Here is a 17,102-nt window from a genome sequence, read left to right as displayed (position 1 = left end):
CTTGCTCATGCCCCCCAGGCTCTCCTTTCTTCCATTCCTTTGCAAAACTTTTTTTTCTTCCTCCTTATATGTGAAATAATTTAACCCATTCTACCTCATCCTTTCCCTCAGTATAGTCCTCTCTCACCCCTTAATTCCATATTTTTATTATATTATCCCTTTCTATTCAATTCCTACCTGTATCATATCTATATATGATACTCTGACTTAATATATGAGAAAGTTTATGTTAGTTATCAATATCATCTTCCCATGCAGGAATATAAAGAGTTCAATAACATTAAGTCCCTTATGATTTCCCTTTCTTGTTTACCTTTTTATGCTTTATTTGACTCTCATGTTTGAATATCAGATTTTCTGTTCATCTCTGGTCTTTTCATTAGGAAAGTTTGAAAAGTCCCCCAATATATTGAATGCCCATCTTTCCCCCCTGAAAGAATATGCTCAATCTCGCTGGGTAGTTGATTCTTGCTTATAATCCAAGAATCTTTTACCTTCCAGTGTATCATATTCCAAGCCCTATGATCTGTTAATATGGAAGCTGTTAAGTTTTGTAATATGCTGACTTTGGCTTGAATTGTATTTTCTCCTTGACCTAGGAGCTTTGGAATTTCGCTATAATATTCCTAGGAATTTTCATTTGGGGATTTCTTTTAGGAAGAGATAACTGGATTCTTTAAATCAGATTTTACTTTCTGGTTCCAAAAGATCAGGACAGTTTTCCTTAATAATTTCTTTAAAAATGATGTCTAGGCTTTTTTTTTGATCATGGCTTTCAAGTAGTCCAGTAATTTTTAAATTCTCTCTCCTGGAGCTATTATCCAAGTCAGTTATTTTTTTTTCAGTGAGATCATTCACATTGTCTTCAATTTTTTTTGTTCTTTTGGTTTTGTTATATTGTTTGATTTCTCAAAAAGTCATCTGCTTCCCTTTGCCTCCATTCTATAGTTTAAGGAATTATTTTCCCCAGGAAGTTTTTGTACTTCATTTTCCATTTGACCAATTCTTCTTTTTAAGTCTTTCTTCTCCTCATTGACTTTTTGTACCTTTCCATTGGACTCATTTCTAATTTTTAAGCTGATATTTTCTTCAGCATTTTTTTTGTCTCGCCAAGTTTTTGACTCATTTTTCATGATTTTCCCACATTACTCCAATTTCTCTTCCCAATTTTTCTTCCTTTCTTTATTTTCAAAATTGTTTTTGAGCTTTCCCAAGGCCTGAGGCCAATTTATACTGTGATTGGAGACTTTGGGTGTAGGAATTTTGACTTTGTTATCTTGTGAGTATCTGTTTTGATTGTCCTTATCACCATAGTGATTTTCTTTGATTAGATTTTTTTCTTCTTTGGTTTCTTCAAGTTCCCAGCCTATGATTTGATTTTGACTCTTCCTTAAGTTATAGCTCTGCTCTCAGGGTGGAGGGTACACTGTCCCAAGCCTCAGGGGTTTTGTGCAACTTTCCCCACCCCCCAGAGATACTCCTAGGGACCTGCAAGTTTTCAGTTCTTCCAAGGTGGTATGATCTAAGGTGAGATTTTTACAACTCTCCTGGCCTGTCCTGACTTGTGGGTGACCACAAGCTCTCTTTAATGCTCCCAAATTGTGAGAAGGGTCCTGCTTCCCTGGGACAGCAAACTCAGTTGTGCTACTGCTTCTCCTCCTAGAACTGCGACCCAGAGCTGAGTATGGGCAAAGTAATAGAGTATTGCTTCAGTGATAGCAAAGGAGAGACCCTTCACCTAATCTGCTTTGGACCCCCTTCCTGGCTGTGGACTGAGAGCTCATTCCTGCTCAGCTCCTTCTCCACTGATTCAGTGGCTCACGAGGGCTGCTCCTGGCCTTCTGGGGTCAGGCCTGTCCTGAACTCCACTCTCTTTGGTGTGACAGATTTTTCCTGCTGACCTTCCAAGTTGTCTTTGGCAATCTCCAGACTGAGAGATCTGGAAACTATCACCGCTGCCACTGACCCAGTCATGCAGTTTTTGTTTCCGGATTGCTGGGGTCATTTGAGCCTCCACAGACCTTTCCTAGGCATTCTTCCAATTTGGTTTGGGCTGGAAAATTATTTTACTCCTTCCTTTTGTGGGTAATATCACTCTAGAATTTGTTTGGAGTCATTACTTAATTCTATTTCATTACTATTTCAAGGGGATAGGTTCAGGATGCCCTGCCTTTATTCCATCATCTTTGCACACCCTCATTTTTATCTTTTTAATAATGTTATTCTAATAGAATACACTTAATAGAAAATCCATAACTCTTAGTAATGACATCCTTCTCAGTGTTCTGGATATAGATATAAAGTTTGGATTCTCATTGTTTATTTGCAGGATGAAGATGAGTTGGATTCCCATACCATGGTGAAGACTGGTTTGGAAAGTGTGAGCACCATGAGGGCTGTCAGCACAATGAGTGAAGGAGCTCAGACTATGATTGAACATAATAGCACCATGTTAGAATCTGACTTGGGAACGATGGTCATAAACAGCGAAGATGAAGAAGAAGTAGATGGAACTATGAAAAGTATGTCCTACCCCTCCCTTTTAATTTTTCTTATCCTGAAGAGCATTTTGTTATAGAAATTACCATATTAATTGAGTGTCATGCAATTTTAGGGAAAGATGTACCAAAAATTGCTCTTTATGATCCAAAACAAACACAAGAATCAAGTATGCTATAAAGTTAAATAGACTACTACAATTTAATGAGTCACAATATAAAACAATCAGGGAAAAGAAGGGCAGGAGACTTTGATATTTTCCTTCGTATTCTTCTTCTTATAAAGAGCAACTGGACAAATCAATGTTAATTTTTAGGATTTTTAAGAGAAATTGTTAAATGTTACATTTGACAGCTTTTTAAAATTAAGAATATAATACATAAAATTCTGAGAAATAAAGAAAAAGAAGAAGGCAGAGGCAACTGGAGAAAGATAGCAGCAACAGAAGGAAGGACATATACGGAGAAGAACTCAAGTGGCCCAAAAAGAACTTTTTGTGAAATAAAATCTCCATTTTGTTCTGACTCTTATTCCTTAGTCCTGTGGCATTTTTGCTAGTACAGATATAACAAGTAGTACACACACACACACACACACACAGACAGATATGTCTTTTAAAAATGGCTAAATACTCAATTAAATTAACTTTAGGGGCATAAAGTTTCTCTCTTTTAACATATAACAAATTCTCATCCCCAAAGCAAGCAATTCTTTTCATTAAAATTACATTTTATAAAATAATTTTCTGTTTTAGTAATAGACCATGTAGTTTCATATTCTAGCTTCATAGATTTTGGAAAGATATTTACTAAAGCTGATTAAAAGCTTAGCTGCAAAGAAAGATTTAGTCTGTAATTTGATTACAGTGAAATATTCTAGCCACCTTTATGAGGAATAAAAAGGCTAATGTGCATTGCTCCATAAAATTTACTGAATTGCCATCTAGTGTCTTCATTTCAGCCATATAAAGTACAATACTGCTATATCTGGAATTATAAAAGACTGGACATGGAGGAGAGAGGGAAGGAGGAAAAAGAGAGCAAAGAAGGGGGAGAAAATGAATTACATATAAATGTTATAGTTGATTGTTTTATCAGACAGGGAATTTAAAACAAAAATTTCTCCCCCCCCACCATGTACATACATAGTTGAGATTTCCCACATAACTGCTACCTTCTAATATCTGTAGACAGCCTCATGTCTCTTCTCTGCTTTTCTTTCTATTAGGAAACAGATAATGACTACTGGGCTGCTCTTTGAACACTTCACATTCAAGTCTTTCTACTAAAGGCTATACAGAGTCACTGACCCTCTTCACAGGCAATTAAGAGACAAATCTCTTGCTGCCAGTCTAATCTCTGGCTATTTTTCATTATCTGACTATCTATTCAAGGGCATAGCCCTCTTCCTTTGGCTTTTATTTACTGCCTTTCATGGAGCAACAATCTTAACTGATTCTCTGCTCTCATTATCCTTTTATCAGCTCACTTGACGCACCTGTTCTCCTGTTCAGCAAGAAACTTTGATTCACCTTATATTCTTGAATTTTAAAGTTTTATTATTGAATGCAGAATACCTCAGTAACTTTCAGAAACAAGAGGGAACTAGCTGTAAACTGTGAACTAGGAAGGGGAAGAATCACAGAGTTGCAAAATTTTAGTTGGAAGTCATCTCAGTAGCCACCTAGTACAACCCATGCATGAAAGAAATCCCTAATATCCAACAAAAGGGTACAGACTAAGCTTGAATTTAATGACCCTACCATTTGTGGCCTATTCCACTATTGAGCACATTTGATTACTAGAATATTTTTTATAACATCAAAAGTCTGAATTTGTCTCTTTACAACTTCCACATATTGCTCCTGTTTTGCCCCTGGTCCCAAATAGAACAAGTCTAATCTTTTCAAATATCTGAAGATGACTAGCATATCTTTCTTTGTATTATTTTCTTCTACTTACACATACTCAGTCCCTCCAATTCTTCCTCACATGAAATGAACTCAAGATCTCTAACCATCCTATCTTTAAAACCAAATATAAATGAAGTATGACAAAAGAAAAAAAGGATTTAATCATTTTCATAGTACTGAAAGCTATGCAACAAAGATTGTGTTGGTTTTCTGACTGCTTTTAGTCCACTAAAACTATCCATGCCCTCCTCATTCTTAAAATTAAAAAATAGAAACTTGCTTGATCATTCTGTCCATGCTTACTGGTCATCCTATGTCTTTGTTCACAGTCATATTTTCCTTGTAAGGTTGGGTTTTTTAATACTCTAGTGTAAGACTGCATATAACTATGATTTACTCCTAATCATTGATCAAAATGCAGGACCAAGCATAGATACTGGGGTACATAACTCTAGGAGTCCAGTCATTTAAACAAACCAGTTCTGAATTTTTCTTATTTTAATATTCTGTAATCTATTTCTTTTTATCTCTATCAAATCTTTGCTAAAATCTAGGAAAGCAAAGTTTATTAATCTTGTAAAGAAGAAAGTGTGACTAAAAAGTCTTAACCTGAACTTGATAAAGTCATACTGACTTTTTGTAATTTTCCCAAGCTAGAGGTTTGTCAATTCTTTTTAATCATCTGTTCTAGAAGTTTCCCAGAAATTCATGTCTGACTTATGGACTTATGATTTTAAAATACAGTTCTCTTTTTTCCCTCTTAAGAAATTAGGAACTTTTGCTCTTTTCTAATTTTGTTTTATCCCTCCTATTTTCTGTGGTATTTCAAACAGTAGAAAAGTAGCAAAAAGTATGGAGCCCTGTTTGTACTTTTTCTTCTTTATGAGTCATCATAAATCTTACTCATCTCTCCCTCACTGCATCCCCCCACCCCCAAGTTGTTTCTCAGTGGATATCTGTCAAGTATGCAAATGTCCCTGAAGATTCTTTTCTTATTTAGCATTCTTAGAAGGACAGTGGCAGGTACTGTCTGATCAGTTCCCTTTTATACATTCACATTTTCTCTATTCCCCATCAACTTCTTGCAAAATAAAAGATTTTAAAATACTAAGGCTTTTCTTGTGTCAGATACACAAAATCAGTTATTGCCCATCCTTAAAAAAAAAAAGACTAAATTAGTCCAGCGCCACTTCGCTCCTCCAACCTCTCTCCTTATTTCTCCCTGGTTTTTTTTCTTTTATAAATATCATACAATCTGTTGTGTTGCTCTATTACTCTGAAAATGGTATAAATAAATACATAGGGGCGGCTAGGTGGCGTAGTGGATAAAGCACCAGCCTTGGAGACAGGAGTACCTGGGTTCAAATCTGATCTCAGACACTTAATAATGACCTAGCTGTGTGGCCTTGGGCAAGCCACTTAAACCCCATTTGCCTTGCAAAAACCTAAATATATATAATCTTTAGGTACAGTACTCATAAACTATGAAGAGAATTCCCAGTTAATTCTGGACATAACAAATTGTCTTGTCTGTCTTCCCATGGAGCATGGAAAATTGTCAGGCAAAACAATGAATTCCTTTAAACCAAAAATGAGAAAACTGAGCCCATTGCAATTTGTTTTAATGGGAGCTGAAATAAAATTTATATTGAGCACATTTTATGATTAATAAAGATACAGGAGGGAGTACAAAATGAACATCAATACATTGCAGAAATGATATTGGGTTTATAGTATGAGATCATTGGTGAAATTATATTATGGTTAGGTTTTTTGAAAAGCATTGGACCAGAATCAAGACCCACTACTTAAGAGTTTTTCAGTGTTTTGGATTACATTTTGAGGAGACATTAGAAGCAAATTTAAGATATATGAAATATTACTGACAAAAGTATTTTCAAAGAGCTTAAAGCAACAATGTACTTTTGTTTGTATACATAAGTTATATATATATATTCATTCACATGCTATTCTTATTTTCATAGTATTACTCTGATATAGAGGGCGAAATGTTATACCTAGAAATACTTGGAATTGGATAAGTAGCTCAAGGCAGAGGTAAAAGCAAAAGATATATAGGCCAGATCTGTCCTCAGAGTATTTTCTGTTTGATACTCTGCTGCTAAATGTCATGGAAGTAATAATATGTAATCTCTTGAACTGTACAGGGCCTAAAATTTTATATTTGGGGGTTGTACAAGTTGACTTATAAAGTCTTCCCATCCCGTAATTAGTGACCCTATGATATGCTGACTTGATTTAGCTCAACAAATACACAAACATGTATCTGTATATTCATACATACATATATATATATATATATGTATATATATATATATATATATATATATAAAACACAGCACTCTATCCTCTGAGCTGCCTTGATAATCATCTGCCTTGAGACCAGTCATTTCTAATTGATTGTATTGTTTTTTAAAAGTTTTCTCTTCTTTTAACCATTTTATAATAAAATGATAGTGTCTGGGAAATTATTTGAATCCGCTTAAAAGTCAGAATGGCTTAATACATAGAAAATTAACCTAGGAGTGTCAAGCTTATTTAATAATCAGATGAAAAAAGTTATTAATAAATAAAGTAAGGCATTTATTCAGGGTCAAAGAATTACAATTAAGAAGAATTCATTGTCTTACTGAGACGGGGAAATTCAGTGAGGGGAAATACAAAGAGATTATATATGAAGTGTGGGTAGATAGAATAGCAGCCACAAGTAATTTATTGCAAGATGATAGCACTTAAATAGAAAAACCAGAGGATCAGTTTAGGCCATTTCTAGCCCATAGAGACAAGTAACCGACTGTACCACAAGCCGGGGTTACTTGTAGGTGGTTATCAGAATAGTCAAACTGCAAGAAGTAACCTTAAATTTATCTCAGTCAATGTTTGGGGGCAATTAAAAACTATTGATCACAGCAGAGAATCCTGGGAGTTTACTGTGGGAATAGGGGATGATTAGAAATTGCCAATTAGAACAGGGTAGGGGATCCCAGAATTTTCCAGGGATTGACAGGAGCAATGGAAATGTACACTCAAATCCTCCCTTGCCATCATTTCACTTTACAAACCTGTCTCTTAATGCACAGTTCTCTGTGCAACTCCTTTAAAATCTTAAATTCCAGAAAAGGTGCCAATCTTAATTGTTAGTGTTTCCTTAACTAGGAGTTCCATCTATCATTGAAAAGACAACTCCAGACCCTGTTCCTATGCCCTGACCAGTCAATAAACAGTTAATTAGGACCAAGTACTGTGTTAAACCCTAGGGATATAAATAAAGGCATAAAATGGGCCCAGCCCTCAAGGGATTCACAATTTGATAGGAAGGGCAGCACTGAAAAAGAAGCTACAAAGGGGAAGAGAGGAAGAAGTTACCTGGATTCAGGGACATGAGGAAGTCCTGCAGCTTGTTGAGAGTTTCCACATAGGTTTCATCTTGCAGAAGGATGAGATTCTGGAGAAAATGAGGACTAGAAAAGTCCAGGTACATCTACCTGTTTCTTATAATCACAAGTAGCCCTGGGCAAAAAAGGAAATAGGGAAATTTGTCTTTGATTTCTTTCTCTCTGTGTGTGGTTCCACTTTGTGGAACTCTTCTCTACTTCTGCTTCAGTATTCTCTTATTGTCATCACATTCATTCCCTTCAAATAGCTTCTCTAAGGAAAGAACTAAATAATGATTTGCTAAGGCTTAATGCTTCAAGGACCTTTGCATTCTTATAGAATGACAAAGCCAAATAAATAAAGCCAGTGCTAGGATTTTAGATTTTGTTAAATCAGTAGGACCCTTCCTAGTGACACTGAAATCAAGTCATTCAAAATTTCCTTGACTCATTCCATGATTGAATGGTATCTCATAGAATGCCAACTGTTCATATACTTCCTAGCTGAAGTGGTGATAAAAACTACAGGCTTCTATAACTTAACAAAAAAGATGTAATTTGGCTACCTCCTAATTTTGAGCAACTCTTAGTGGGGAATTAGAGATCTGTGATATATCATATGGACTCATTTGTTCATAGAACATTATGAATGAATGAATGAGAAAATGTTAAACCCTCACTCTGTGCCACTGTTTTAATACAAAAAGGAGCAAGAGCTTTCATGAAGCTCTCATTATTGAGGGAGACAATAACATAGAAGAAAGTTCAGTCTGTGTGGGACAAATGCCACTTAAATAAATTTCGGAGATCTCTCAAGATATGAAGAGAAGGCTTTATTTGTTTCTCGAAATGGGCCACAATCAATTAGAGAGATTGAGGCAAAAGAAAAAGGCCCAAGAATCACATTTATCCTAACTAGATTCCTGCCCCCCCACTGACCCACCCTCCTTAATGGGGAATGTAGTTTTACAATCTAGACAGGCAAGCTAATCTATGGAAAAGAGCATAGAATTCAAAGAGAAACCAGATTATCTCTTTAGCCCTAGGAATTGAATGATTCTCTGGACATCCACAGATAAGGAGGTCAGTTAACTCTTCAACAATATCCCAGAAGTTTGCTTTGTAAAGGGAGGAGTGGCACATAGTTAACCAAATTCAATCTATAATATTTTACTGAAGAATTCTCAAACTTTATCCCACTCAAGTCACAGGAAAAATGTAAAGGGGAAGAAGTCCTAAGAATGTTGCAATGGGGGTTAGATGGCAAGGCTGAGATCCCCATGTCACAAAAGTAATTAGATGTTGCTGAGGATATAGAGGCAGGCAGATTTAAATGTCAATAATACTTAAAAGAACTTGGAGAAATGAAGAAGTATTTCTTCCTTTATTTCAAAGGACATGTGCACTCTTTAGCAGTACATTTTTATACAGAATACCAAATTGCTTTCCAGAATGATTGTACCTATCCATAGGCCCACTACCTATGCATCTAGATGTCTGTTTTCCCACATTTCTTCCAACATTTGGAAATGGTATAATTGTGAAGTATTCTGACAAATGGAAAGTACTACATAAATACTAGTTGTTATTGTTATTGCTAGGCAATTTACCTTTTTTTTACTATTTATCAGTTTGAAAATTATTCTTATTCTTTAAGTTGTTTCCCTTTTAATCTTAACTTTATTGGCCTTATTTATGTAAAACTTTTTTATAATTATCCATTCTTGTCTTCTATGGCTCACCCTATCCCTTGTTCATTCATAAACTTTTATTCTATCCATAGATCTGATAGGCAACTTTTCCCAATTCTCTTTTAATATGTTTGTGGTGTAACCATTTATCTATTTGCAGCTTTATCTTAATATAAGGTATAAGGTATTAATTGAAATATAATTTCTTCTATGCTGCCACATCCAATTTTCTCAATTTTTTTTTATCAAATAATTCTTCTAGGAGCAGGAGTCTTTATATTTATTGAGCACTAAGCTCATCAAATTTTGTTTCCTGACTTAGTGGATAGATTATTGGTCCTGGAGACAGGAAGACCTGAGTTGAAATCAAGCCTCAAGATACTTATTTAGACCCTGATAAATCATCTAACCTGTTTCCTCATATCCTAATGTGTAATATGTGCTTAACAGTTGTACTTACCTCTCCAGGTTTCTTTGTAAGAAAAAAATGAGATAATATTTGTAACGCACTTGGTGAACTTAAAGCACTTTCTAAATGATAAATATTGCATCCTACTGTATTCTACTCATCAATCTATTTTTTAACTACTATAATGAGAAACTAGAGTTTCAGATCTGGTACTACTAAGCCTCCTTTCACCTCACTTAAAAAAAAATTATTCTCCTTGATATTCCTGTCCTTTTTTGATGCTATATGAAATTGATTTTCAGAAAGGAGAAAACAAAATATAAGTCAGTGAATTTGACTTCAGTTCCTATAAAATTCTAGAACAGGTTATTAAAACAAGTTATGGTTAATGAGCATTTCAGAAAAAAATTGATTATAAAGAACCATTATGAGTGTGTCATGTTCCCTTAAATTTTATATTCTTTTTTGACTTGATTACTAAACTGAAAGCTCAAAGGAATGCCATACATAGCTATAGTTTGTCTTGATTTTATGAAAGTGCTTGATAAAGTCTTTCATTCTATCCTTAGAGGGGAAAAAAATGAGGATTAGACAATACAACATAATTATGTTGATTTGAAACTAGTTTAATTGCTAGCAGCTCTCACTGGAAGCAAGGAAGGGAGAAAAATAGAAGGAACCCTTATACCTGACTTTAAAAAATTTATTTCACAATTAAAAAATTTCAAAGGGATGGTATGAAAAAAAATCTCATTTTTTTTCATCTCAACAACCCTGAGAAGTTAAGTATAACTGTTAAACTCATTTTACAGATTAAGATATGAGGGAACAGGTTAGGTGATTTGCCTAACAAATTTGCCCAACAAATCTTGTAGCCTATTGAGCCTAGTGCTAAATAAATATAAAGACTCATGCTCATAAAAATAAAAATAAAAGTTGATCTGGCAGATGTTTGGAGTTGAATTGAACTACAATCCCAATATGAGTCATCAATATAGGATAGCAGATAAAACTATTAATGCAGTTTTGGACAGCATTAAGAGAGACCTTCCAGGAAAGTCCTATCATTTTGGCTAGTACTGTGCCCTGAGGGCCATAGCATATTTGGAGCATGTGTTTAGTTCTAGTCATTGCAATTTAAGAAGGGTATCAATAAGATAGCATCCAGAAGAGGGCAACAGGGATGATGAAGAGCTTGGAATTCATACCATGAGATTCAGCTAAAGGGAGTAGAGAAGACTCAGGGAGACTATCACTGTCTTCAAATATTTGAAAGGTAATCATGTGTAAGAGGGATTAGATTTGTCATATTTAAAACTACAAACAAGAGGCAAAAATCAGAAGAATCCACTGATTGGTAGTTTCAAAGTGGGCAAATTTATGATGTCAAGAAAATCTTTCTATTAATTCTGGAAGTAGAATAGTATGGATGGGACAGAGTCCTACACTTTGACTGGGATTGGAATTAGAGCAGAGTGTCCTCATTTCCCTTTATTATCTGTAGCCCTCTTGGGTCAGCTTTCTAAATTGACAATTTCCCTATCCTACCCATCGAACAATGCACCTTGACTGCATGCAGTATTTCTTATGGAATAAGAAAGGCTTGAAGACTCAGATACACAAAGCAAAAGTATAATTGAATGCTTAAGGGAGTATAAGATTCCTTCTCATTAAGGGTCTTCAAGAAGAGTGTGAGTAATGATATACTGAATTTTGTTACACTAAAGATTATTTTTCAGTTTGGTTTTAATTTGATAGCAATTAATAGTAATAGTAATTAATAGTAATTAATGACAACGTACCATAAACTGTCATGGGTTGTATAATGAAATAGCTTACAGAATCACAGAATATTAAAATAGGAAGAAACTTGAAATATCTACTCTTCTTTATCTGAATAGAATTAATAGTAATAGTAATTAATAGTAATTAATAGAATAGAACTCTAAATTAATAGAATAGAACTCTAAAATTCTGTATGAATCTGTGCATACCATTTTCAGAGAATAACTAGACCCTGCCTTTAGGGAATGTCCAGTTTAATTTGAGAAAGAAGACAAGTTTATATTCAGATGACAAAAAGTACAAAATGAAATATAAACATGAAAAGAATTACAAATGACTTATATTGTCTAGTAAAACTACTCTTTCTTAGATAACAAACTTCTGACAACTTTAGCCATTCAAAATATGACTATACATTGCAAGTAACCAGATTCAGTATATCATTACTCACACTCTTCTTGAAGACCCTTAATGAGAAGGAATCTTATACTCCCTTAAGCATTCAATTATACTTTTGCTTTGTGTATCTGAGTCTTCAAGACTTTACATTACATTACAAGTAAACAGACATTACTTGCCTCGAGAAATATCTAAAATTATATGATTCTTTGACTAGACTTGAATTTTTATAGTAGAACAGTTGCCCTAATATTTGTCTCTATTTTATATGACCCCAGAGCACTAATAGAAAACCTATAGTTTTACTCACAGGAATAGAGCAGTGTGCTTAAGACCTCAATCAGATATATAAAATAAACATTAAATCAGAAATGACAACCATTAGAGAAGATAAAAGTACTATTAAAAACCTGTCAGAGCTAGAAAGGAATAGTCATGTGGTGCCACCTAATGTAGATCCAAAAACTTTTAATAGTCTCAGAGAACATTACTCTTTTTAGGTTTTTGCAAGGCAAATGGGGTTAAGTGGCTTGCCTAAGGCCACACAGCTAGGTAATTATTAAGTGTCTGAGGCTGCATTTGAACCCAGGTACTCCTGACTCCAAGGCCGGTGCTTTACCCACTATGCCACCTAGCCGCCCCCTGAGAACATTACTCTTAATGGCACATGGAATACCCTTTCTTTCCCGTAAAGCCTCAGAAGATCTCTAATAGAGGCAGCGAGATGGCTCAGTAGATAAAGCACTGGCCCTGGAGTTAGGACTTGAGTTCAAATCCAGCCTCAGATACTTAATAATTACCTAGCTTGGGCAAGTCACTTAACCCCATTGCCTTGCAAAAAACAAAAATAAAGATCTCTAATAGTTCATGGTTGACCCTCTGGTTTTCCATATCCTTTGAAAACCATAGCTTATAACCCTTACTAAAGTGTTTCCTTTTTCTTTAGTCAGCTAACAAATAAAATTAATTCAATTAAAGGTTAATAAAGAGGATACTAAGAAAAGTCTTAGAAGAATATTCTTGGGGCGGCTAGGTGGCACAGTGGATAGAGCCCCAGCCCTGGAGTCAGGAGTACTTGAGTTCAAATCCAACCTCAGACACTTAATAGTTACCTAGCTGTGTGGCCTTGGGCAAACCACTTAGCCCCATTTGCCTTGCAAAAACATAAAAAAAAAAAGAATATTCTTCTTTCTCTTCCTCTACATACATAGGACACATACTCCCACAAACTAGATGAAAGGTACAAATATAAAGAGCACATATTATTTATTTCTTCTTCATTCTTTATCAATGTATATAAACACAGAAGTTGCAATTCTTCCTGGTAGTCTATTGCTTTGCATGAGCTTTGAGGGACAAGATGACAATGTACCATAAACTGCCATGGGTTGTATAATGAAATAGCTTACAGAATCACAGAATATTAAAATAGGAAGAAACTTGAAATATCTACTCTTCTTTATCTGAATAAAATACAACCTAAACCTGAACCAGAATCCTTGAAAAACTTTTGCTATATCTCCCAATGATGAAGAGTCTAGTTCCTCCTGAATCTGCTTGTTCTATTTTTGAACAGCTCCAATTGTTGGAAGTTTTTCTTTATATAAAGCCAAATTTACCTCTAAAACTTCTGCCTATTACTTTTAGTTCTATTCATTAATACAGAACCAAGGCAAATTACAAGTAAACCCTTTCATCAAGTCTTTTAAATACTTGAAAATGGATCTCTTATCTCCACCTGAAATCTTCTTCATGTTAGATGTCTCTATTTCCTTCATCTAGTTTTGGTAATGATGATACTAAGCCTAAGATGATATTAGTTCATGACTACAAATTCTTTATCTACTGCTCCAAGAAAAATTTATGGATTGTCCTTTTGTTTAATTGCAATTTCTTCACATTTTATAGTTTAATTTTAGTAATATTGTCACTATGAATGTGTTTTAATTTTTCTAGTATTCGTTTCATTGATTAATCAGTCAGTCAGTAAATATTAAGTGCCTACTGTGTACCAGACCCTATTCTGAATACTTGGGATACAAAGGCAAAAGACAATCGTCCTGCCCTTGAGGAACTCACAGTCTAATGTGAATGACAATTTTCCAACAACTATGTACAAATAAGTTGATTGTTGAGCAGATAATTCATATAAAATAGATTAATAGTTAAATAATGCTTGTTGACTCCTTCAGAATTTATTGTCATTTTCTATGTAATTTCCCACCATTCTTAACCTCCTTACTATTCTTTACACATGGATGACATACTATTCTCTTATTTCCATGGTTTAGCATGGGCTCTCTGTCATGCTTATTATAACCCTTCTTACCTCTGCCTTCTAGAATCGATATTTCATTTCTTTCAAAGCTCAATTTAAGCACTACTTGTTTTATGAGGTCTTCCTTGATCCCAGCAGTTAGTACTTCTATATATTTTTGTGGTTGTCTTATATGTATACTGCATGTTTTAAAAATAAGTTTTATAGCTTAAAGACCTTTATAACACCTTTGAATAATTGGAAATGAATCAACACAAAGCTGAAAGTACTAAAAATTGATGTAAATTACCTGTAAATTCTAGGCAATTTTACCAACATAAATATATACACATATATACATGTGTATATGTTATTTATTTTTACTAACCATGTTAGTTTCAAAATGTTACCAGAATTTCTTAAAAGTTCTGAATGCCCTTCAAAGTCTTGAGTTCAGTGTAACTTAAATTACATGGATCAGATAATGATAAACACACAGTGAACAATTGTTTAATTTACTCAAACTCCTGAGTAGAGAAACATAAGTAATCATAATGGCAACAAAATGATCATTTAAAATCTAATTTAAAAGATGAATCAAAAGTATAATTTTTTTGTCTATGAATACCAAGACAAAAGTTAATCAGTGAATACAATACCTTGCCTTGTCAAAATCAGAAAGAACCCAGAATGTTAGTTGATAGGAAATCAATAACCATCAACTATGTAATGCACAGCTACAAAGAGCATACTGGTAATGATGAATGAAAACTACTGACAGTCTATCTGATTGGCAGGCCAGCTGAACAGTATGAATAGTTTTCAAGGCACATAAATAATCTTCAGTCTGTACACAGTTAAAAGATAACACAAGTTGCTGTCTTTAACAAAGAAACCAAAGATTGAGCTAAGAGGTGGAGAAGCAAAAAACAAGCAACCCCCCCCCATAATAATCCTTAACATCAAGGAGCTCATAATCTAATGGGGAGAGGAAGGAAGGAAGACAATATGCAAACAAGTTTGTACAGACAGTACATTATATATATATACATATATATGAATATATATATATATATATATATATATATATATAATAAATTGGAGATAATCTCAGCAGGAAATCACCAGCATGAAGGAAAAACTTCTTGAAAAAAGATGGAAGATGGAATTTTTAGCTGAGACTTGAAGGAAGTCAGGGAAGTCAGGTAGCGAAATGAGGAGTAAAGAATGCCAAGCAAGGGAGACAGTTAATAAATATGGATAAAAGGGGGTGAGTTTGTTTTTTTTTCTTGCAAAGAGTAGCAAGAATGCCATTGTCAATGGATTGCAGAATATGTGGAGGAGAGAAAGATATGCCAAGGAGCTAGAAGGGTAGGAAGTGACCAGATTATGAAAGGCTTTAAATGATAACAGGGGATTTTAGATTTCATCCTGGAGACCACAGGGAACCACTAGAGTTCTGATATGTTCAGACACTCAGCTGTCAAAAGTGAACTTCCTAAAATTCAGTTCTGAAATTTCCATATTTGACAAGCCAGGGCATTGTATTGACTGATTAACTTTTGTCTTGGTATTCATAGATAAAAAATTATACTTCTGATTCATCTTTTGAATTAGATTTTAAATGATCATTTTATTGCCATTACGATTACTTATTTTTCTCCACTCAGGAGTTGGAGTAAATTAAACAATTGTTCATTGTATGTTTATCATTATCTAGTCCATATAACTTAAATTACATAGAACTCAAGACTTTGAGGGCATTCAGAACTTTTAGGAAATTCTGGTAACATTTTGAAACTATCATGTTTAGTAAAAAATGTAATATGTATTTGTATGTATTTATGTGTGCATTTATGTTGGTAATAAAATTGCCTAGAATTTACAAATAATTTACATAAGTTTTTAGTATTTTCAGCTTTGTGTTGACTCATTTCCAAAGTATTCAAAACAGCTTTTTTAATTTTAAAAAAATGCAGTAATAAAAATGAATACTTCTTACCCTTTGAAATATTTTCACAGTTTAAAATGTTATATAATTTTAGAACTCTTTTCCATAACACTAATTGAATTTTAGTTAGTGTTTTTTCTGTTTTAGATTGAGTAAAGTAATTATTGATTTATTTCTGGACAATTCAAAACTAGATGCTGGAGAGTAGATATCAATCTTTGAATAGATGACATTTGAGTTTCATTTTAGTTCTAAGATTCTGTATTTTCTCTTAAGTTTTTGAGTTAAGCATCTAAATGTAAGACTCAGACAAATCATAATTTTACTTTATTTGTAAAATATTTTATTTTGTTTTGTTTCCTTGTTAAAGATAGCAGCTTCTGCATAGTTAATAGATCTTAGACTCAAATATTGATTCTGCCACTCGCAAACCAGAATAGTAGATGAATTCACCAAAATATGACTTATCACAGCCTCACTTTTCTTAACAGTAGTATAGCAATAATAATACAGTGATATAATGAGGAAAATGTTTTATAAAGCAAAAAGTAAAATATACATATATTTTGTTTTTAATACTAATACTTATACCTTCCTTATTTTCTTTTTCACTAAGGAAATACAGCCTCATCACAAGTGCAACGACCATCTTTCATGGATTATTTTGACAAACAAGATTTCAAAAATAAGGGTCATGAAAACTGTAATCAGAACATGCATGAGCCATTCCCAATGTCAAAAAATGTTTTCCCTGACAACTGGAAAGTTCCTCAAGATGGAGATTTTGATTTCGTAAGTACATTT

The 17,102-nt window shown here is 33.9% G+C and overlaps 1 protein-coding gene across 4 annotated transcripts in view; it reads left to right on the top strand.

Annotated features, from left to right (window-relative positions):
* Positions 1-17,102, top strand: part of STK3 (serine/threonine kinase 3) — a 511,742-nt gene that overhangs the window by 385,849 nt on the left and 108,791 nt on the right. For all 4 annotated transcript variants that reach the window (XM_074200516.1, XM_074200514.1, XM_074200515.1 and 1 more), the window contains 2 exons: positions 2,330-2,522; positions 16,915-17,090. In XM_074200516.1, the coding sequence (XP_074056617.1) occupies positions 2,330-2,522; positions 16,915-17,090 (369 nt within the window). The remainder of the gene's footprint in view (positions 1-2,329; positions 2,523-16,914; positions 17,091-17,102) is intronic.

Source organism: Macrotis lagotis, chromosome X (genome assembly GCF_037893015.1).
Source record: "Macrotis lagotis isolate mMagLag1 chromosome X, bilby.v1.9.chrom.fasta, whole genome shotgun sequence".
Lineage (NCBI taxonomy): Eukaryota > Metazoa > Chordata > Mammalia > Peramelemorphia > Peramelidae > Macrotis > Macrotis lagotis.
The sequence above is the reverse complement of the archived record's forward strand: the minus strand, read 5'-3'. Positions and strand labels throughout refer to the sequence as shown.